We start from the raw sequence: 22,262 nt of genomic DNA, 5'->3' as shown, positions 1-22,262 counted from the left end.
CATTTTGGATATTGATCCAGCAACACGAACAGAATTGAAGTACTGTACTTTGTTTGTCCCAGTCACCTGATTGGCTGAAATAGCGTCAACAACGCTATTGCGGCCATTTACATTTGCGCGTGGAAGGCCGAGGCCCGAGCTTCTCCCGTCCCCATGAGTCGACGCGCAGGCGGATCGGACGACGCGCGCAGCCCCCGCGAGCGCAGCAGCAGCGTCAACAGCGCCAGCAGCAGCTGTGGTGCGGCCCCAGCGGCGTCTCCGCAGTTCGTACCGATCCACTCGAGGGTGGGCTGGCGCTACCAGGCCTCGATCCCGGAGCTGCTCTCGGCCCCGGCCGACGCGGCCGAGCTGCTGTTCAAGAAGCAGGCACTGCTGCAGCCGCGGACCAGGTACTGCCCCGACAGGGCGGAAGGTGCGGCCCCAGCAACAGTTTTATTGTTTCTGTTGACAATAGGTGTAACATTGTGGGATTTTATGTTGCGATATTATTATTTTACAGAGTTGGGGGTGGAACTGGAGAAGTATCTGAAGCTGGCGCGGTCGCTGCGGGACGGTGCGACGTTTGATACGCAGGAGCAGGTGACAACGCTGGCGTTGCAGCAGCTGCACCGCTTTGACTACAACCCGACGGACGCGGCGTGCTCGTTGTATGCGAGACACACCATCGAGCTGCCGAGGGCGGAGACGACGGCGAAGACGACAGCTGCAGAGGAAGCCAAAAAGTGGCTCTTGGCATTCTACCGTTGCATGCGCTGCTCGGCGATCGATGGACAAGTTTTGGAGCAAATGCGCGAGCTGCAAGAAAAAGGGAGGGGTGTCATGCCGGCGACGGAGGCTGGTGTGCTGGCGCGGCTTGTGACCCGGATTTTGACGTGGAGGGAGCAGTGTAAAGCTGTGAGCAGGGATAAAGTGGATCGTGCAAGGCTATTGCAGCTACTGCACCAAGCTGAGGACATGCAGGTTGACTTGCCGGAAAAGGAAGCTGTCGTGTCCAGGTTACGGACGTTTGATATTGCGTTGACGCAGCTGAAAGAGGCGCTGGAACGAAGCAGCAAACGTCACCAGAGCAAAAAAGTGGAATTGGACGAGCTAAATACGCTATTCGAAGCGGTAATGGCGCCGCGTATCGTTTTCCCGGAAGAAACGAATTTCCGTGCTACCGTCGACGAGGTGAAGGGCCTCAAGTCCACGATTGAGACCATGTTGGCAGAGGACAAGGTGAGTCTGCCCATTATACGTGATGTGCTGGCCAAGATCGAGCTGGTACCAGTGAATTTCGAGCAGGAGGTGGATCAATTTCAAAAAAAGATGCTTAGCGCACAGACTTGGCTTGCCAAGGCGCGCAAGTGTATGCCTAACCGCCGAGCAACACGTCGAGCGGGTGGTGGAGACACAAAGAAAATGGATCTGGAAGTGATCCGCGCGCTGGTAGACGACGCGCCGTGTGAAAGCAGTACCGAAGTATTCGAAATGCAAGACCTCCTTGAGTGTGCAGACGAGTGGGCTATCAAAGTGAATGAGGCAATAGATGGCGGTGCTGACGTGACGCTCGTGCACTTAAAGGAGCTCTTGGATGAGGCTCAAGATATTCCTGTGGTCATGGACGAGCAAAAATTCTTAGAGGCCGAAATTTCTGCACGCGAATGGTGCACGACTGCTGCGTCGAAACTGACCTCCCGCAAGTCTATCGAAGAGATGGAGGACTTGATCACGCAAGCAAAAGCGATTCGGGAACGCATCCATCCAAAAAAGCAGTCGCGCTGGAAACCCCAAGTGGAGCGGGATATCCACGCCGCAATGGACCAGGCGCGCAAGTGGACCAATGAGCTCCGAGATAATCTTGGCGCCCCGGGTTTTGACAAGTTGTTTGCCTCGTTGCCGTCGTATATTCCTTCTGCACATTCATCCAGATCGTCATCTTCATCAACAACAAGTGCCGATCGATCGAAAAAAAAATCGATGGATGCAATTGGCAAGCTAATCGAGAAATCGCAGGCGCTTGCGATTGACGTGTGCTCATACACTACACCCTTGAACGACCTACTTCTGAAGGGTGTAGAGGCACAAGCAGAGGCGAGCGCTATTTTGATGGGTATTGGTTGCTTGTCGGGTACTCTCGCCTCTGACACTGCGGTTGATGCGGTCGAAACAAACAGTATGGAAATTGACTCGATACCTCGGGAGCTAGGAGATCTAGCGCAGGCATCAACTCTACTGGAGCGAATCGATGCATTCCCTTTTACGTTTGAGGAGGGGTTAGCTCTTGCCAGCATCGTCGAAGGTGAAAAGGACTGGGCAGCGCGTGTTCGAGAATGCATACCTCCGCGGCAATCAAGGAAAAAACGTCTAGCCAATGACCCGTTTACGATGGAGCAACTACACGAGTTACTGAACGAGTCGAAGAGATTGCGTTTTCTGTTTCGTGACGAGCTGCGTATTCTTTCGAAAGAGCTCAACGACCTCACGGTGTGGCGTGCGAAGGCACATGAAGTTGTCAATGGCGAAGTGAGTTCTTCTATCCCAAACGTTGTCGAACGTCTTCAAGCATTTGATCTGCTTGTGTATGACAAGTTGCAAAAGGCCAAAAAGAAGCTCCATATTGGCGATGTGGTTGTCACCAGCGCAGATAAAGAGAGTAATGTCGATACGGATGTATCATCGGCGCTGCCGAGCGAAGCTCCGAATGCTATCATTAAAGAGGAAGAAGACAGCGTTTGTCCAATGGATGTCGATGCAGAAGGCCCCAGCAATAGTGCGGTGCCAACGGAGAGCAGTAAAGAAGACGAGCCAAAAGCAGAGGTTGCTCTTCCTAATGGAAAGATCAACAGTGCAGAGAATGAAACTCAGACACCAGTCGTGCTGGACACGAAGCCTACCAACACAAATACTGTTGAGAATGTGAGCATGGGAGTGCTAGAGATACATGCCGATTCGATTATGACGCATGTTCGAATCGAAAGTGGTTGCATGCAGAAGTCGGCTGCCAAGGATGAGGAGGACAATTCCAGCGCGGACGACGCGAAGACATCATGGATAGCGAAAAATGGGCGGGGTCTTTTGGAACCCGTACTGACCATGGCTGAGGAAAGCTTTACTGCAGTTGATAGTCTGGAGTTGAAAGAAGCGGAAGCACGGCAGACGGTCGAAGAACTCGTTCTGGCAGGTGATGATGGTGATATCACGGAGAATATTACAGATAAATCTGTGAGAGCACTGGAGGTATGGAAGCAACAGCTCTTGCATGTGCAAGAGGAAAGCGACATACTTAGTGTGTCAGCTCCCGAACAGGATGCTATTATCCTCATCATTTCACTGCTGGAGTGGTTGCAAGGCTCTCGGTCTCTCTTTTACGATGAAATACTCCCCCTCCAAGACCTTGTTGCCAAGGGTGACAAAATTACTGAAGATCTGCAGGCAATGGAGCCGCTTGATATTCTGAAACCAGACACGTTTGAGACTTTGAAGAGGATGCTTTGGTCACTACCATACTTGAAAGCTCATGAAAAGGTGGTGCTGGAGTGGACGGAGCGTGTAAACAAATGCGTGGCCGATAAACACGCGCCTGTGAACGAGCTGCAGGCCTTGCTGGACAGTGGAAGTGGACTGCTGCTAGAACAAGGTACTTTCAAGATTGTAATGGACGAAGCCAAGAAGGCTAGACTCTGGCTCTCGAAACTAAAGAAGCGCCTGAGAGCTCTGATGACGAAGGGGGTTGGCCGAATGAGTATGAGTGCGGCACGCTCACTGGTTGAAGAAGGTGAAGACATCGCCATCGACATGCCTGTCTTTGACTTTTTGAAGGAGCACCTAGAGATCGCAAGTGACTGGGAAAACCGTGTTTTGGCGTCCGGCATTGAGAACGGCCAGGCACGCGTGGCAAATTTGCTTGCATTGCTCAACGAATACGAGTGCGCTCGACTGGTGATCGACCTTGACATGCACCGGGACGTTCTGAAATCTGCCACAGAGCGTTACTGCATTTGCCGCCAACCTTTTGACGGACTGATGATCGGGTGCGATCACTGTGATGACTGGTTTCACGACAGCTGCATTGGCATGTCGAAGGAGAAGGCCGAAAAGGTAGAGCACTACACCTGCCCATCGTGCACCATTTTGCAGGAGCTTGCGGCAATGCTGCAACATGCGAAACAGGCTGGGCAACAAGGTAGTTTGTGGGACATGCACGAATATGCCAAGGCTTTCGAAAAACATCAGGCGAGTGCACTACGCAAGGTTAAGCGAGAGGAAAAGACAGTCGAGCGCACTGAAATGGTTTTGTTTAGCTGCAACAACCAGATGAACCAGCTGCGAGCGCGAATTGATGATATTGAGCGGGCAAAGGCGTGTTTATCTATCAACCCGATTGCAGGAAATGGTACACTTGGGCAGCAACAAGCTCCGAAGCAAGTGGCACCATTGAAGACGGCAACTAGTCAACCCTCAGCAACGACATCATCATCATCAGATGGAGCTCCTGTTACGACTGGCGCGCTTGCGATAACCACCACAGCAAGCATGCCGACCCCTGTCGCCGTTGGTACAAATGCACTTTTGCTCGCCGCCGCTGCCGCGTCTACCGCTGCTACTGCAACGACTATCAGCAAAAGCACAGCTACTGTGAGCGCAAAGGCAGCTGCGACAACGCTTGCTACGGCGTTAAACCGTCAGCAGTATCCAAGCATCTTGATCCCTTCTGTGCACGCAGTTACTTACGTAACAAAGGGCGTGCCGGTGGCAAAGGCAGCTACAACGTCTAATGCAGTTGCTACAGCTAGTGCTAGCAGTGTGAATGGAGTGAAGAATCCGAGTGAGCCGGCAAACGTCTCTACGAAGCCTGCTGGGTCGTCAACAGCTCCGTCCTCGTCGGTTGTAGCTGCTAGTACTCTTACCCCCTGCATCCAGAAAACAGCAGCCGCTCCAACTCTTACTGCCACCATTACCACTCCCGCTTCAACTTCAGGAGTCCAATCAGTTCCGGCGCCACCACTGCTGAATCCGATGGCCGCCACGCTGATGGGCAGTACAGAACGGTTAGCAGCGCTGGTCGTTGCAGGCGGTGTGGAGCAGCAGCTCACAAAGATGAAGAACGAGCACACAGAAGCGAGTAAGCAAGTGCTAGAGCTGCAGAGCTCGCTGCGTCTGAGTCGTGATCGGCTGGCAAGTGCCCAGCAGGCGCTTCGCGAGATCTCGGATATCTTCCACGCCCGGCATCAAATGCTGCCCTACGCGCAAACCTGGGTACGGCAAGCGGTATCATTGCTGAATACGACGGCTTTGCTGTCTCGTGCTAATATCGACTGCTCCGTGTTTCTACCGCGAGAGTACGCGACAGCGCTAACTGAAATGACTCGTCCTGCTCCAGCATCATCTACAAGCCCGGCACCGGTGTCTACTACAAGCATCGATAAGCTGTTCCCTGCTGTGGATATGTTTGCGCGGTTGCTGCGCACCGTCTCGTGGAGTCAAGTCGTGGCGTCTCTCTTGCAAGAGCGGCCATCACGCGCTGTGATCAGTAACGCCATTGCATATGCTACGGAATACGGTCTCTGGGAAGACAAGAAGACAGTGACGCCGCTGCGCAGCTTGATCGGTCGCGTGGATGCATGGGTCTCTCGCGCACACAAGTGCATGACCAAAAGTGCAAGCAAGACACAACAGGTGTCGCGATTGAAGTTGCTTATGAACGAGTACTCGAAGCTTCCGTTGACATCCGCGAAGACTGCAGAGCCCTTGGACACGTACGTGAAGATTTTAACTGGTGTCGGGGCTAAGAGCACAACCACGGGCGACGACGGAGCGCTCACACCTGAGGCAGCAGAAGCTGCTGCTGCTAAGGCGCTGGATGAAGCGATGGTCGGACTCTCTACTTCGTTGGGCATATCTGGTGCCAGCGCGACGAAGAAGCAGGCTCCACCACGTAAGCGTAAGGTGTACACTCGGAAAGAAAAAGCTCCAGCTCGCTCTACCAAAAAGGTGAAGAAATCTCAGGATGGGGCAGGTGCCGCGGATAAGGCTCCATTATCAAGCCGCTCCGTAAGCGTAAACGTGGGGCCGATGGCCAAGGTAGCCCAGCCTGGTGTTGCTGTGTCTCAGAACGGCTCGACATGACCATTCGGCATTGTATGAAGGGCATTTTACGAGGATCATCTGTATGAAGGCAGACCAGAATGTAGAAAGTAGACCCTCGTGTGCCTTGCGCGCGCAGCGGGGAGAACCAACTCGTGCATCGATCGCGCGAGACAAGGTGGCAGAAAGCTCAACAAATGCAACCCTATTGTGAACAACGTTTGGAGACATGCTGACGAGGGCTTTTGAGAGGTGAGCTGTCTGTATTCGCGTGACTGACTTTGTATCGGGTGTTCCTGCAGCATGGACCGTTACTGCTGATTCTAACTTCGGGCCGCCTCATCGGCGAGTGGAGCAGCTTGCTGTTGAAGATATTGTGCATCTTCGCCTGCAATGTCTGCATTGGCAGAACAGCCCGGGGACGAAGCAATCGAGAAGGAAGAACACCAGCTAGATGCTGTTGCCAAGTCCAATGAGGCTGAGGAGGAAAAGCAGATAATGCTGGCGGGCCAAAGCGATGTAGCACTTCAGGAGAACGGCGATGCTGTAGGTGAGGAGAAGGGGATTGTTGCAGAGGAGAAGGACACGGCATCGAGTGGGGAGGATGGAGAAGTAACGGGTGAAGTGACGCCATGGGGTGAGAATGATGCAAGCCAGGAAGCCGACAACGACGCAGAAGATGATGCTGGTGATGACGAAGGAGATGCATGGGAGTGGCAGCTCCGAGTTGTGCAGCGCATGAGTGAGGGTATGCTGGATCTTACCCTGTTCACGTCGGGTGGGTTTGACTTTGTTGTGGTTCTCAACGTGCAGCAAAATGAGCTGCGAGACCTGGAGCCGATCGTGGGTATGGCTCGGACGCTGCGCGTGCTAAACGCTTCACAGAATGAGATTGCTACGTTGCCTGGTACCGATTTCTGGGGCCAGTTCTGCAGTTTGAGTTTGTGCTTCCTCTCTCAGAACGCGTTAAAAACGTGGGCGGATGTGCAGGGACTTGAAGGCTGTGCAGGATCGCTGATTTGGCTCAGTTTAGCCAATAACCCGCTCATGGCGCTGATCAACGCGCGCAGCTTCATGGTGAACAAGCTGCCCTTTCTCAAGGCCCTCGACAATTTCGTGACTACGGACCAAGAAGTCATTCGACATGCTCGTCCCAGCGCTCGCTTTAATGCGCTGGCACCGCGACTAAGCATTGCTCATCTACAAATGCCCCTTGAGTTCGAGACCGATGATGCCGCTCTTCTTTACGCTGTGGAAACGGAGGCAGCTGTAGCAAGCATATTCGCCGACAACAGCCCCAGCGTACGCGCGCAGAAGCTGGCGCGGGGCTACCTCTCACGGCGTGCCAACTTCCCACGCTTCCGAAATGTGCGTGAGCTCATTATTCACGTGCAGAAGCATATTCGCGGATTTCTGTTGCGCCAGCTCATTAGACGCCAGATTTGTGAGCTGGTGGCCATGAACGGCGAGTCAAAGCTGCTAATGGCGTCGGTCGCGGCAGGTCACGGACATTTGTCGCCATTAGCGCGGAGATCATTTGAGAAGATGCTGCCGCTGATACGTCGTTGGCGAGTGCAGTTCCAAGCCAGAAAACGTGCCGTAGCCATCAAGAAGATCCGTTTCTGGTGTCAAATGGTGTTCCAGCGGCACGCACGTCGCACACGTCAACTTCTGCATGACCAGCAAGAGATTTGGATTTACTACACGCCGGAATTCGAGCAGGAGCTTCTCACTCTTGCAGCACGGGTTGCTCGTCGCGACCCGTACCTTATGACTTTATCTCGTGAAGATCGTCTTGAGCTGCTGAGAGAGCGGTGTGCTAGATCTGGTGTTAGTGTTCTGCGCGGACCAAATCCAAACTCGAACGTCGTGCGACTAGCTTCAACCCCGAACGGGAGATCCCCGACCCCCGTGCAACCTAGTTCACCGCAGCGTGAAGAAGACGAAGGGTACAAGTTGTTACGTATGGGACGAGAAGCGCAATCCACACTGGACGAGAGTGACTCGTATTTACGCCGCGCGGCTTCACCCGGATGGCCTGCACTGATCCGTGCTTTTCCTAGCGATTCTGCCCTAGAGAACCAGTTGCTTGTCTCCGAAAAGCGCTTTCTACAGCACGATCTGGAGCGGATTGCATGCATCCAGAATCAACACCGACAAGCTGTCGCCAAAGGCGAAAGAAATGGCGACAAGTCCCCGACAAGGCTACAGATGATGCTGAAGCTCCAGTCACGTGCGGTGCTGCTTCACCTCACACAAGTCACGCGTGAGATTCGGCAACGGCTGGTCATTTGCAACCGAAAAATACTGAGTGCTTGTGTGAAGCAGCAACAACGTCGACGTAAACAACTTGGTACTGCAGCTCATTTCTCACTGACCAAAGCGAAACTGCGTGCCCGAGGGCATGCTCCTACCCGATGGGAGCGGAAACGGTTAGTCTCATCATCAGTAGAAAGCCCGCGTGACTACCGGAAGATGAAAGTGTTCATTCCGTGGACCATTGATATGTACCTGCACATCGTGGCGAGTCTTGATCGCGCTGTCTCCATGTGCTCTGTGGGGCCTGCAAAGGCCTTTGCACTGCCGTATGAAGATGCAAATCGGGCTAATGCTGCCTTGTTGATCCAGTCGGCATGGCGCGCATCGATCTGCCACTCACGACGAAATGCACTTGAAGTCACAATCGCTCGTGCTCTTGTTTGCATTCAGCGGTGGTGGCGTTTCCGTGTTGGGCTGCGACGTCGCCTTGATGTGCTTCGGGCGTGTCTTCTCGTTGGAGCAAGCATCAATTCTCGCACGCTTTTCATGGAGGCCAGCGTATATCAGGCGCTAGTAGAGACTTGGCCGGCTGTACAGGCTGTTGTGGCGCGGCATCGATGTCTTGAACACCGTCTTCACTGCCGTATCGTGGCGGGGGCGCATGTGGAGCTGACTCTGACCCCAGGACAACTATTGCTGTATAATGCAAGTCGAGAAGAGCGCTCTATTTTGCTTCCTCAGCCCCAGTATCATCAAGTGTCGTCGGCGTCCTCTGCTCATTTAAGTTCATCGAAGATTGAGCTCTGGTCCAGCCAACGATGCAGTGCTTATCTACCAGTTTGGATGCCTGGTGTACCAGATCCGGAGCAAGAGAGTATGAGCTCTCGTTTTGAAGACGCTGCAGCTTTGCTGCTTGTCGACGGTGTCCAGGTCGAACCTACCCTCGTGGAGCGCGAACTCATGCTGGGCGTCACACAACCGCCAGTGGCTGAAATGTTCGCACAGATGAACCCGTTCCGTGCGTTTCCAATGTGCCAGCGCGTTGTCGACTCAGCTACACGTGTGATGGATCTCGCTCGACGTTTGTCAGTACACAAATCGACGAGAAACTGGCAGCTGGAGCCATCGCAGCTAGGAATGGATGGCACGTCGTTTGTGCGTCTAACTTTTGATTCCGTTGACGAAGCACGGAAGCGCGCGTTGGTGTTGTTGTGCAAGACGTTTGACCCAGTCTCCAAGACATACGCGCGAATGTTCTCGTTAGAAGCTCTTTTTGGCGCGGCATTTCGTCATCACCAGGTGAGTCAATGGTTTTGCTCGAAGAACCTGCAGCTAAAGAGAAAAAACTAACAATCGCTATGTTGTTGGGTTCGTATTAGTGGGCACTAAGTCAGGCTGTTACGCTAGAAGAAAGCAACTCCATTCTCGATGAATCTCGTGTTTGGCAGCAAGACGAGTTCCCGTCTCGGTGGTGGGTTAACACTGAACGCAAGCTCGAGGCACTGCACTCCCCTGTAGAGGCGCATAGTGCTTCTCAGTCCGTCTTACGGACAGCAAAGCCACCTCCAGATTTCCACGTCCAACAGATCCCGCCAAGAGAACCCCAGACGCTAGAACCTGTACGGCCATCAGAGCTGGAGCCTCGCGGACCTCCTCGTGTGTTTCCGAGACCCCCTCCGCCGACTGGTAGCAGCCCGTCTCCCGCCCCTCTCCATGTGATCGAATCTACTCTACCTGTAGATGCCGAGCGACATCGGAGTGATCGAATCAAAGCCCAAGTTCCTGCAGTGCCAATCCAGCCTGCTCAGCCGCAGCTTCCGCCACGCACTGGATCCCCTTCAACACCCTTGGGAAGCAGTCGGCACCAGATGCTAGTGGATCGACTTGGCAAGCCGTGTTATGCCTGCGTCGAAGATAAGCAGTACCAGGAGCAGCAGTCGCAAGAGCATCATGTTCGTGATCTACGTGAAGAGGGTGAACGAGCAATGGAGGCGCTCATTGTGGATCGGCGCATGATTCAACGAGAAAAGGCAACCGTTGTTGCTGGAATCAAGCTAGACATCGATGTCAAGCTGCAGCGTATGCGCTTCGAGCATGAGCTCGATCAGATACACGCCCGGGAACTATTGGAGCAGCAGCGGCATACTTCGCGACGGCGCAAACTGACGAGGAAGTTCGAAACGAGTTTCGTAGCTCAATCTGGCGCCCTCATGCGACGCGCTGCAAGAGTTTCAGTCGCAAGTAGCCTCGAGGCAGAACAAAGGGAGCAGCAGCGTCTTGCAACCGCAGTTAAAGTCCGAGAAGCTGAAGCACTCGATCGACGGCGCGATGCCAAAAGTTTTTGGTTCGTGCAAAATCGTCAGCAGAAGCGAGATGTGGATGCCGTACGGCAACTCCGATCAGCAGAAGCTGACAAGGCAGAACGGAGACGAGTTGCTGGCCGGCAGCAGCGGATGAAGGAAGACAAAGAGATTAAGAAAATGCTGCGTATTATATGAACCCACGTTGTCCAGATCATCTGTAGCCCATTGAAACTTGATCGAGACGGTGCCAAATTTGTGGCGCTTTGTGTCGAGAGCAAGTTGATATTCACCCTGCTCACACTAGATGCTGGATCCGATGTGGCAGGTTTCAGGTAGTAAGCATGCTGTAAACCATGCATGCTTCACACTCTTCGTTATGTGTGTGGGCGATCTGAAAGCATTCTAACAGCCCAAGCACGACTTGAGACCGGTTTTGGCACTACATGACACATTATGATTTAGTGCTAAGTACGACTATTAACTAATGAACTCATGTTCATGTATGAACTAGCTGGGCAAACTGGTTGCAAAGCTACAAGAGATCGCTTAACGAGGCATTTTCCGTCGTACACCCAAATACCACGCAGTTTATTGGTGTCATTGAAGAGCAAAGTCGCGAAAATATCAGACTTTTAGCGAACATTTCAAACCCCGCGCTCGCGTACCAAATCACGCTTCTGCTAACACTCCATCTCATTTCGAACCCGGCTTGGTCTCAGATTCGGATACAGACGGGTTTGAAGGTTCAGAAGTAGATAACATCTCCTGCACTTGGTCGATAGCGTCACTAGCGATAGTGACGCTGGCAGCCTCCGATGATGTATTTCACAGCGAGAGCTCGAACAGACAACGGTCTGTGCACATCCAATTGGCAGCTGTATAGGAACGATTGGGGGCATACGGAGATGGTTGCTCCGTTAGAAAGCTTGCACGAGGGTATGGTATTAGTGGGAATCAACACGTGTCTTGGTCTTCTTGTACACATAAAAAAAAGAATCCCAGCGACTCGGACAGGTTGAAGCGTCCCATTTAGTAGTATACTTCGCAGATACCTTTTCTCCTTCCGTAGTACAGACTTGGATGCCCGAATGATAGACAAAGTCGCTCATATCACCGAGCCCTGACATCTTAGTCTTGGCGCCACCGAAAGTCCCGTGATCTACACTCGGCGAAATGGAAGAAAACAAAACAATTCTAATCATTTGCTACTAATCGTTGAGCTCATCTTTTACGGCGAAACGCAGGAGGATTGATATTAATACCAGTTTTAGTTTTTTTTTAAGGAGTAGCAGCCGCAGCAGCCAGGGGGTAAACAACTCGGACCCATACGTGCTTCCAGGTTGCACAAAGCGCCGTTGTAGCGTACAGTACATGCAGCTGTCGTGCAAGCGGTCAAAACTCAAGCAGGTAAAGGTCAACACACAGGCATTAATTGTATGGGCTTCATCTAAACTGTAACCTACGGCTCAATTCAAAAACCATTCTACCAAAGAACTACAAACTCTACTACGAAGACCACACGTGGTCTCTGGCTTACACGCTACAGACCGCTGAGCCGTGATGATGTGGACAGGGGTCCGGAGCTGAAGCCGTACTGGGGAGGATATTGAGGCTCCTGGGACGCAGCGTAATACTCGGAGAAGCAGTTGTCGCACACGCGCACAGGCTCGTCATCGAAGCCGATGCCGAAGACAGACACGCGCCGGCTCGAGTGCTCGTGACAGAACGAATTGCCACACATGCGGCAGTGATGGCGCCGCACGAACAGGTTGAACGACTCCTCGCACTCGTAGCAGTTGGTGGCGCGCGCCCACTTGACGATGCGAGGCATCCCTCTTCCACCGAAATGTGCAGGTGCCGAACGGGGTGGGCCTTGATAATACGAGGACGCGATGGACGACGTCGGCGTAGGAGGCAGTCCGAGAGAGCTGCCACCACTACGTGGCGCGTTCCCGTGAGATGATCCGCCGGCCGACAGCTGCGACTCCGACAGCGGGAGCGACGGCAGGCTTGGTGGTGCCTCGCCATAGGCAAACGACGTGGATGACGCCACAGACGAGGACCTCGTCGGCCGCGTGCTGGACGAGAACGACGTGTGCGACTTGCGAGACGTCTGGAGCACCTGCTCCTTCACAGCGATCGATTGCCGCAGCATGTTCATCTGGCTTTGGATGTTGAAGATGATCGAGTCGACTTCCGAGCCCGCCTCGCTCGGAGGAACGTCGCCGTACAACGAGCCATCCGCAGACAGGAAACGCTCCCTGCCGCCGCCCAGCGATCCTCGGCCGTACGTAAGTGACTCTCTCGCGGCGTCCTCCAAGTTCTTACGAGCCACGAGCTGCTCCAGGAACTTGCACTTGGCGTCCAGCTCCTCGATCTTCTGCGACAGCATGGACACGTCATCGACCTGCTGTCCAGGCATAACACTGCGGGCGCGGCGCGGCGGCAGCAGCGACACCTCGTCGTCCATCTCGCCGTCTTCGTCATCGGATAAAGCTCCATCCACCGAGTACCGACGACGACCTGAGCGCGACCGGGCAGCCCGCAAGTCGAGTGGAGCACTTCTAGGCGGGCGGGCAAGTGTCGACGATCGGCGTTTGTTTTCGCGCGAAGGACGTCCATTCTGCTGCTCTACGAGCATCTGCTGCAAGCGCAAGATCTCGTTCTCCAGTAGCGAATTGCGATCATCGACGTGGCTGCTACCTGCACGGCTGCGCTGTTTGCTGCTCGCGCGACTGCGTTGTCTGCTGTTGGTGCGGCGGTGGGTAGGAGCGGAAATGCGAATCGGGGGCTCCATTCTTCCATCACTGGCAGAGCTGTCTTCCTGCTCCGAACTGGACTGGGTCACCTGGAGGCCAATAGGTTTAGCTGCACCTGCACGTCGTTTCGCCCGGCTTGCCGTCGAATCATCGCTTGGAGAAGGCTCGGCCTCCAGTTCAGCAGCAGCTCGCGACGCCAGACATGCACGTCTGAGCTTGCCGAACGCAACTGTTAAGCGGAAACGTCGGAGCTTCGTCGTCGTAAAACTGTTCTGCTCAAGCCACTGTCTGCACTGCTTTTGGATGATGAGAGCGGCAGCAAATTCCAGCTTCTCCCTAATCAGAGCCTCACGCTTGAGTAGGGCGAGGAATCGTCTGGCCTGAGTTTGAATTCGGATGGCGGCACAAGTCTGAAGCTTCCGCTTCGCTAACGTCTCACGCCTCCGCTGTGCCAACAAACGTCTGCATTGTGCCTGAATTCGAACAGCAGACGCAGTCTGGAGCTTCAGCGTACGAAGTCCGGCAAGCTGGCGCTGTGCTAGCCAACGCCGGCAGTTCGCTTGGATGCGAATGGCGGCAGCAAGTTGTCGTTTGTCCCTCAGCATTGCTGCAAGCATCCGCTGAGCTACCAACCGCCTGAAATGCGTCTGAATCAGAACGGCTGCACCAATCTGGCGCTTGTGCCTCAGCATTTCCGCAAGCTTACGTTGAGCCACGAAGCGTTTCCAGCACGATTGGATTCGGGTAGCAGCCTTTCCACGGCGCAATTGGCGTAATCGATCCACTCGTCTCCTTCCCAGGAAGCCACGAACAATCGCCTGCACGTGCACCACGAAGCCTCGCAGTTCTTGGAACAACACACGACGGCGGTACCCGCGGTAGTGCTTCTGCAGCACCGTCGCGCAGTGGCCACGCAGTTCAAGACGGTATCGAGAGAAGCGGTTGTAGGTGCTAGACTTGCAGAACACGAGCGTCTGGCCCACTTGTACGTCCTTGCGTCGGATATCATTCTCAAACGCTGTGCCGCTGCCATCATCAGTGACTGCAGTTATGGCGCCAGGGTTCTTTTCCTCACGTCGCACACCGTCTTCAATCAGCACCTTGTCCATCAGAACAGTAACCAGCGCCTGTGCCAAGTCGTGGTCGTTCATCTTGGCAGCTCTTTCGCGCGCGCTCAGAAAGCACTTGAACCCCGAAAACAGCTCGATGAAGCTGTCGTGCACAAGACGCACGGAATATCCATGTCGCGCGATGCGGACTGCCTCCAGCACACCGACGGAGCGCATTTGTTCAACCATCCGCTCGCGGTTGAAAAGACCAGGCCGCTTGACCTCGTTCGGCTTGAGGCAGCGGACGTAGTGAGCTTCAGTGCGCCCGATCTGGACAACCAGGCGGTCTAGTTGGCTCTTGAACTGCGCTGAGACGCTGGGTGCGCGCAGCATCGAGTGGCGCCGACGTCCGTTGGCTCCGTGTTCAGCCCCCGAATCCACGTTCTCGTCGGCCCCGATCGCCACCACTACCTCGTTATCGGAAGTCGACAGAATGTTACTTGCGTCAGCAGGAAGCGCATCCGTATTCTTCTCGATAAACTGCTCGACGTTGTAGCACACGCGTCCAGCAAAGTGATGCACCACGAACTGGTGCTTCACGCGTTCCATCTTGGACGCTGAGAAGGGGTGTTTCTTCGTGTCCTGCGGGGCTGGTTCCTCCTGAGACTCCGTCCGATGCAAATACCGGCTAAAAGACGACATCAGCAGTGGCAGCGTGCTCTGCGCAAGCTGCGGCTGCTGAAGAAGCCCCGCCGAGTCTGCAGAGCCGTCTCCGCCGTGATACCGGTAGAACTTGGTGCTCAGCGCCTGGTTCGAGCCTTTCGGCATCAGACACTCCTGGTCCAGCAGCGAGAACAACCCGTTGCTTTTGTCGTCAAAAAGCGCCAGACACGCTGCGTTGCTAGGGAACGAGATGTTCCTCCAGTCGATCCCCTCGGCCATGTACACCTGTTGCTCGCGCACGAAGACGAACTCGTTGAACTGCGCCTGCAGCCGCTCGTTCGCGTAGTTGATGCACAGCTGCTCGAACCCGTTGCGGTTCAAGCTCTCGAACCCGAAAATATCCAAAATCCCGATAGTCGCCAGCTCCTCGTCCTCGTCCGAGATCGAAATATCCGAATCGTAATAATTGATCTCGTCACTCAGCCGACGCACGAGCCACGTGAACAGCCGCCCGTAGATGGATTTGGCCAGAGACCCGCAAATCTCCTTGGCCTGCTCCGGGTTCAACTTCAGCACCATCACCTCCATACCAGCTTTAATCTCCCGACTGCTCAGAATCGTCTCCAGTTCGTGTACATCCACGCCCAGGAGTTCGGCACATTTCTGCAAGTGAAACTTCGAGTCCGCTTTAACCGCAGTCACCTCCTCTTGGCCCTCAAAATTGACGTTGCCAAGGTGCAACAGGGCCGCTAAAATCTTGAAAATATCCAGCTTTTCTCGTTCCCCGACCCCCGTATCTTCAAAAGCCCTGACCGTCTCCACGTACAATTGCGCGTATTTGTCGGCCACTGCTCGTTTTTGCGCAAAACTCGGTCCGTACGAGTTGAGCAGCTCGTATTTGCCTCCTTTTTGCAGCCCCAGCGAGTGCAACAGCTCCGCGTCCGCTCCTTCGAGCAGCTCATAGAAAATATGGAAGCTGCGCTCCTCTGGGTTTTGGTGCAAAAGCCGCACCTTCTCCAGCAGGTAGCTCACAATTTGCGCGCCAACGATCTCGTTCTTGTCCCCGAACTGGATTTTGATGAACTTGCCGAAGCGACTGGAATTGTCGTTGCGGATCGTTTGCGCGTTGCCGAAACTCTCGAGGATCGGGTTGGTCTGCAAAATGCGGCGCCCGATTTCGGTGTCCAGTGACGGGTCGCGCCCCACGTTGGTCAGGAATTGCATGAGGAATTTCGTGCTCTCGGTTTTGCCGCTGCCACTCTCGCCGCTGACCAAGATGCTCTGATTTCTTCGCTCTTTGCGCAAAAGCCCGCCGAACGCTTTTGCACCAATTGCGAAAATGTGCGGGGAAAGTCTCTCTGCCGCGCCGAAATCTTGTTTGTAGGCGTCCAATTGCGCCTGCGAATAGAGGTTCGGCAGCGGCTTAAGCGGGTTGAGCGCAACTAAAATGTCGCCGATAGACGTGTAGATCTGATCTTGCGCGAAACGCTCGCTCAGCGCCTGCAAAAGCGCGGCCTCGTGTAAATGCTCGAGTCGCGTGAGACTCGACATGGCCGCGAAGTTGGCGCCGATGTTGCGCAGGCACAACTCGTTGAAGCCCGGGTATCGACCTGTTTCGCAGTTTTTGCGCAAAAAGGGTGGAAAGTTAGGTTATGAAGACCATTTTGCATTTGCGCGCAACAAGCAAAACTTACGCGCAACAACGTCATCCGTGTCCAGGCGTCGCACTTGCACGAGACCGCCGCCGTCCTGGTAATCGACGACTTGGCCGGGCGCCCAGACGGCGGCGTCCTTGGTCTTGACCCACACGTGCGTGCCCACGTCCATGGCGGCGACCGAGGGGCCCGCTACTGCTTCTTGGCGCTGTCGCTAGGAGTCTCTTCGCGAATGAGGTCTGTCCTGGTTTAGCGCAACTTCCCTCTTCTCCTCGCTTCTTGTGATGGACGGAAGAAGGCAGCAAAGTATATAGGGATTTGTATCGGGCGCGCAGCCGGGCCGGATTGCACAAATTTTGTTTTTTGCGACGAAGGCGCAAACTTGACTCAAGTGCAGCGCGTCTGCCTGCCTTCGGTGCGATGCTGCTCCACTGGCTCTGGCGGAAAACAGTGGAGGCCGCGCAAAACAACAGCAGCTTTTGCGCTTCCCAGTGTGCTTGGTCTTATCCAGCTGAACGTGGAACCAGCTGCACAGATGACACGGCGCGTGCTGGCTCATGGTAAACTACTCGGCCATTGAAAACTACACGTGCGTGTATTCGACCAGCGGTAAGAGCTTGTTGAGGCGATCTTCACTCTCAGGGTGCAAGTTTGCATCCCTTGAATTGTCGACGAACGCTTCACTCGAAACCCATGCGAAACGGAAGCCGAAACGGAAGATACGTTGCCAATTAGCAAAATGTCGAGCGTCGAAGCGCGAGTTACTAATGTATCGCTCCTTCATCGCTTGGCCCGCCAGCTCTGGCGCTGGCACTACGCGAGCTGCACTTGGATTTATCCAAGCCCCGCAGTTGCCAACGACGCACTCGGCCGGCAAAGCCCGAGAGCGCAGCCCGTAGAGGCCGGAGCCGCACTGTCCCTCAGGCCGAGCCCCAAGCCACCAAGCGGCTTTGTCGCACAAGCCACCTTTTTCAAACCATTTTTAGCAGATGGCTAGCCAACATGGCTACATGCCCACTGTTGCAGATTGCCAGCGGAGAGTGTCCGCTTTCAATCTGCAACACCTGGCACACGGTACCACATCCCGTTACAAACCGCTCTCTATCTACCCTAACTCGCTATCGCAGCTTTCACACCAGTCAACCACAGGCGTCACCACCAGTACACGAAGTCTCTGCCCATGGTCAAGAAGCGCACGCTGTCCCCGCTGCCGGCCTTCGACCAGCAGGCGCTGCCCGCGTTCCTGCAGGCGCACGGCTTCAAGGAGCTGCACGCGCTCTCGATCTGGCGCTTCCTAGCGCAGCACCCGGACGCGTCGTTCGCCGACATCCCGGACGTCCCCAAGACGCTGCGCGTGCTGCTAGCCGAGCACTTTGCGCACTTCACGACGGCTGTGAGCACGGAGCAGCGCTCGGCCGACGGCACCGTGAAGCTGCTGCTGCGCCTGCAGGACGGCCACGAGGTGGAGGCCGTCATCATGCGCCACAAGGGCCGCAACACGCTCTGCGTGAGCTCGCAGGTGGGCTGTCAGATGGGCTGCACGTTCTGCGCCACGGGCACGCTCGGCATCATCGCCGACCTGTGCAGCGGAGAGATCCTGGAGCAGCTGGCGCTCGCCAACCGCGTCGCGCCCATCCGCAACGTCGTGTTCATGGGCATGGGCGAGCCGCTCAACAACTACGACGCCGTGCTGGCGGCCATCCGCGCCATGACGCGCGTCTTCGGCCTCGCGCCCAAGCACATCACGCTGTCCACGGTGGGCGTGATCCACCGCATCCGCCAGTTGTCGCAGGACGCGCCGCTCGTGCGCTTGGCGCTGTCGCTGCACGCGCCGACCCAGAAAATGCGCAGCGAGATCGTGCCCACCTCGACCGCCTACCCGCTGGACAAGCTCATGGCGGCTATCGACGACCATCTTGCCATCAAGGAGGGGCGTCTGGTAATGGTGGAGTACTGCATGCTGGCGGGCGTGAACGACTCGATCGAGACTGCGCACCTGCTCGGCAAGCTGCTGCAGAGCCGATCGGTGCACGTGAACCTCATCCCGTACAACACGACGGACGTCGGCGCGCAGTTCCAGTCGCCGTCGCCCGAGGACATCCGCGCGTTCCACGCCGTGCTGCGCGAGCCGTACAACCTCAAGGCCACGATCCGCGAGAACCACGGCACGGACATCGACGGCGCGTGCGGCCAGTTGGCGCTCAAGAGCAAGCCCGACGGCAGCGCAGCCCAGCGCGATATTGAAGACTTCGGTCCCCGACGGACGAAGAGCCCGCGCAAGAACAAGAAGGCCTCGGGCTCCGACAGCGAGAGCACGGACGCTTCTCCTGTCCCCGCGTCCTCTGCTGCTTCGTGGCTCGCCCGTGCTAACGACTTCATCGATGAGCACCAGCAGGCGGTTGGGCTGGCTCTCTTCGGAGCTTCGGTCGCTGTGCTCGCGGTTGGAATCGCTCGTCGTGGACGGGCTCACGTAAATTAATCCAGGAGGTGGAGTGCAGGAAGCGTCCCACGCATAGAATCGAGCAACCAGCAGCAAGACGCCCCCTTGTTCCGTCAACCACACTTCGCTAACGCACTTACGTCGTTGTATTTACCTTGTTTCTCCTGCTTGCTAGACTACAACTTACTAACTACTTTTTTTCCTCCTACGTGGCTCACAAATCTTGTACAACATGGATGGCCCTCTCCACTTCATCACGACGCATGCTTCAATTTGCTGGACGGGGATCCGGCGCTGCTATGACCGAACAGCCTGCACTTTGCCGTGGCTGTGGCTCGAATGGCTCGTGTGGCCCGAGGTGCTAAGCAGACAGCTCAGCGCCGACGGCGTAAACTTGGACGCGCGGAAGTACTTCAGGGCGTAGTACGAGTCCTCGAACAGAGCCACAACCTTGGAAAAGGCAAAGCTGCTGGCGCTAACGTTGCGGTCCGGGTGGATCGGGTCTTCGATCACCAGCGCTGGCTTGCCGATGTGTGAGCGATGGTTTTCCGCCAGTCTGTAGATATATCCTCCGTCCCGCACGGACAGCCCGTTCTTGTGATAGTCGAAAATAATGCCGAAGAACTCGAAGATCATCATCGTGTGCTCGCCAAGAGACACGGGCTGAGACTGCGTCTTCGCCGACTCGTCATCGCTATCCGTCGAGGAGGAATGACTGCACGACGAGCTCGAATCTTCCGTGTCGGCGCTGCTGCTTGACACGCTGACCGCGTCGAGCTGATGGGAATCCCGCGCCTGCTTCTTTGGTGTGGTAACGCTTTTGCGTTTGGCTGCTGAGGACGACGATCCGGCTGGAGCGGACACGGCCGCAGCATAGCTGGATGGAGGCCCGGCAGGCTTTTTCTTCTCGGACACTTTGGCGATACCCGCGGCAACCGCAGCGTAGCTGAATCGCGGCTCCATTGACGTTTCTCGCGACGAATCGTCCATCGAGGCCTGTTGTTTCGCACGACCCACGATAGCTGCGTACGATGAGGTTGGAGGTGACAACGGCAACGACGCCGACTTCTTCAGAGGGCTATTAGGCGAGCGTTGTGCCTTCGATGGTGACGCGCTAGACTCGCTGCTGCCTATACAACTACCGCCCGGCGATTCAGCCTGTATCCGCCCTGCCTTCTGCGCCTGGCTCTTCGCTGCAAGTGTAGATGGCGCCGGGGGCAGTGACCCCGATGCATAGATAGAAGCCGCTTCGAAGCACGAGTCGCCGTTCCTCCACAGCTGCGAGAAGTGGATGATCATAAGCACCACCGAGTACGAGCTGAGTCCGCCCGTGTAGGCGTCGTTCAAGTCGCGTTCGCGCAGAAGCTGCTTGAACACGATCGCGAGCGGGTAGAGCTCGGGCATGTTGTCCGCATAGCGCTTGATGAGGTCGCGCGCGAGCAATCCGCTGTGCGTGGCAGCAGACTCGAACGTCACGTCAATGGGCACGGAAGTCCCGGCGCTCACCAACTTGAGCACGGGCACCTTGGCGGTGTCCAGCACGAGCAGCGACTCGACCCACTTCTTCTTCTCCAGCAGCTTGGCCAGTTCTCTCAAGTGCTTGGCCGTCACGTCGGCGTCGTTCACCTCCACCACGTCCAAGATCACGAGGTCCACGTCGCTGCTCGGGAGCCAAATGCCCGTCGAGTACGAGCCAAACGTCTCGACTTTGGACTGAGGCCAGAGCGACAGCACGCTCGCGCGCACATTGGTGATCATCTCCTCAATGTGCACGGCCATGGCGTCCACCGTGGACTTGGTGTACGTGGCGTACTCCAGGATCTCTTCGTGCAGCGCGTCTGTGGCCGCGCGATGGGCCTGGGATGCAGCCATCTGCTGCTTCACCTGCTGCTGCTTCTGCTTGGCGCCCCAACTGGGAAAGTTGTTGGACACGGTCAAGGCCGTGGAACCGGCCAGCACGAGCTTGTGGTTGCGGCTCTTGACGCTGTCCTGGCGCAGAAGGTCGGCGGTGTCCTGTTTGTCCTTCTTCTTGGCCGGCTTCTTGGCCGGTTTGGACGGCAGCTGGCTGGCGGCGGGTCTCGGCGGGGCCTTCGGAGGGGGATTCGGCTGCTGCGACTTGTGCGGGCGTTTCTTCGGGGTTTTGTCGGTGTCTCTGCGCGGCACGTGGGCGGTTGCCACCCCGCCGCTGAGCTGGCGCCGGTGGTCCACCACGAAGGCGGCGTCGCGGAGCTTCATGGCGCACGGATGGGTCCTTGGATGGAGGGGAGTCGACAGCTTTGTATTGTGGAGACGCGACAGTCAGTCCACTGGCGGACGCGCTCGGACCTAAGCGGGGGTAAATTAGTGTGAAATGTTATGTGGCAGAGGTGGATCTGTAAGTGCGGTGCTGATAATGCTGCCGGCGACTGGAGAGCTGGTGTTGTTGTTAACCAAGGATATTACAGGGATTTAGAAACATCGAGATGCTTGGAGTCGAGCCGTAGATGTTCTTGCAGGAGTTGGATGGTGAATGCGAGTGGAGGACAAGCGTGACATGCTGTGAGCGGTGGTCGTGCCGAACCAGAATTAATCTGCTCGTGACTCGAATAAAAACTGCAATCATGGCAGGATTGCGTCCGTTCGGAATGGTTGCCAACACTAAGACGGAGTGTGATATGATCGCCGAGGTGGGGCTACAGACTTACGCTATACACTGGAAACTGGGCGGGGTCACAGGAGTCCACATCTCACTCAACGACAGTACGACCGCGCACCCACAGTTCATCAATTGCATCCACTGGGTAATAGCCTTCATTGGGTCTTGAAAACGTGATGGAGGAATGACGTGCGGATAAGGAGGAAATGGAAACCAATCTGGAACGGATGAACCCCAAGTTTAGAACTCTGATCTTCCAGCACAAGAAGAAAGTATTCGCGTTGATGGAGAGACTAAACCAAGACATAGTAGTGTTTGTAAAACATTTGAGAGACGAGCTGAAGGTGAAGTGGTTCTATAAGATTCGTGAAACCAAGTGCAACTTGGTCATACGAGGAGAACGGTAAAAGGTAGGTGATACAAAAAACAAAGG

The 22,262-nt window shown here is 55.5% G+C and overlaps 4 protein-coding genes and 1 pseudogene across 5 annotated transcripts; 3 read left to right on the top strand and 2 right to left on the bottom strand.

Moving 5' to 3' along the window:
* The first annotated feature begins 153 nt into the window (after window positions 1-153).
* Window positions 154-6,108, top strand: KRP23_2632 (annotated as a pseudogene). The gene is made up of 2 exons: window positions 154-412; window positions 500-6,108. Coding segments are annotated over exons 1-2 (5,868 nt in total).
* Window positions 6,109-6,459: 351 nt separating this feature from the next.
* On the top strand, window positions 6,460-10,823 carry KRP23_2631 (Leucine-rich repeat and IQ domain-containing protein 3; the record flags this gene model as incomplete). Its single annotated transcript, XM_067887393.1, has 2 exons — window positions 6,460-9,624; window positions 9,705-10,823. 2 exons carry the CDS (start codon window positions 6,460-6,462, stop codon window positions 10,821-10,823), a joined length of 4,284 nt encoding a protein of 1,427 aa, XP_067749983.1.
* A 1,345-nt stretch (window positions 10,824-12,168) lies between these two features.
* On the bottom strand, window positions 12,169-16,926 carry KRP23_2630 (Myosin-6; the record flags this gene model as incomplete). Its single annotated transcript, XM_067887391.1, has 2 exons — window positions 12,169-16,709; window positions 16,794-16,926. 2 exons carry the CDS (start codon window positions 16,924-16,926, stop codon window positions 12,169-12,171), a joined length of 4,674 nt encoding a protein of 1,557 aa, XP_067749982.1.
* Window positions 16,927-17,934: 1,008 nt separating this feature from the next.
* KRP23_2629 (putative dual-specificity RNA methyltransferase RlmN) lies at window positions 17,935-19,233 on the top strand (the record flags this gene model as incomplete). The annotated part of the gene is made up of 1 exon (XM_067887390.1): window positions 17,935-19,233. One exon carries the CDS (start codon window positions 17,935-17,937, stop codon window positions 19,231-19,233), a length of 1,299 nt encoding a protein of 432 aa, XP_067749981.1.
* A 258-nt stretch (window positions 19,234-19,491) lies between these two features.
* Window positions 19,492-21,429, bottom strand: KRP23_2628 (Non-canonical poly(A) RNA polymerase protein Trf4-1; the record flags this gene model as incomplete). Its single annotated transcript, XM_067887389.1, has 1 exon — window positions 19,492-21,429. The coding sequence occupies one exon, from the start codon at window positions 21,427-21,429 to the stop codon at window positions 19,492-19,494; it is 1,938 nt and encodes a 645-aa protein (XP_067749980.1).
* Between the last annotated feature and the right edge of the window lie 833 nt (window positions 21,430-22,262).

This window comes from Phytophthora ramorum, assembly GCF_020800215.1.
Source record: "Phytophthora ramorum isolate Pr-102 chromosome Unknown Phyram_PR-102_s0002, whole genome shotgun sequence".
NCBI classification, from domain to species: Eukaryota; Oomycota; class Peronosporomycetes; order Peronosporales; family Peronosporaceae; genus Phytophthora; species Phytophthora ramorum.
The sequence above is the reverse complement of the archived record's forward strand: the minus strand, read 5'-3'. Positions and strand labels throughout refer to the sequence as shown.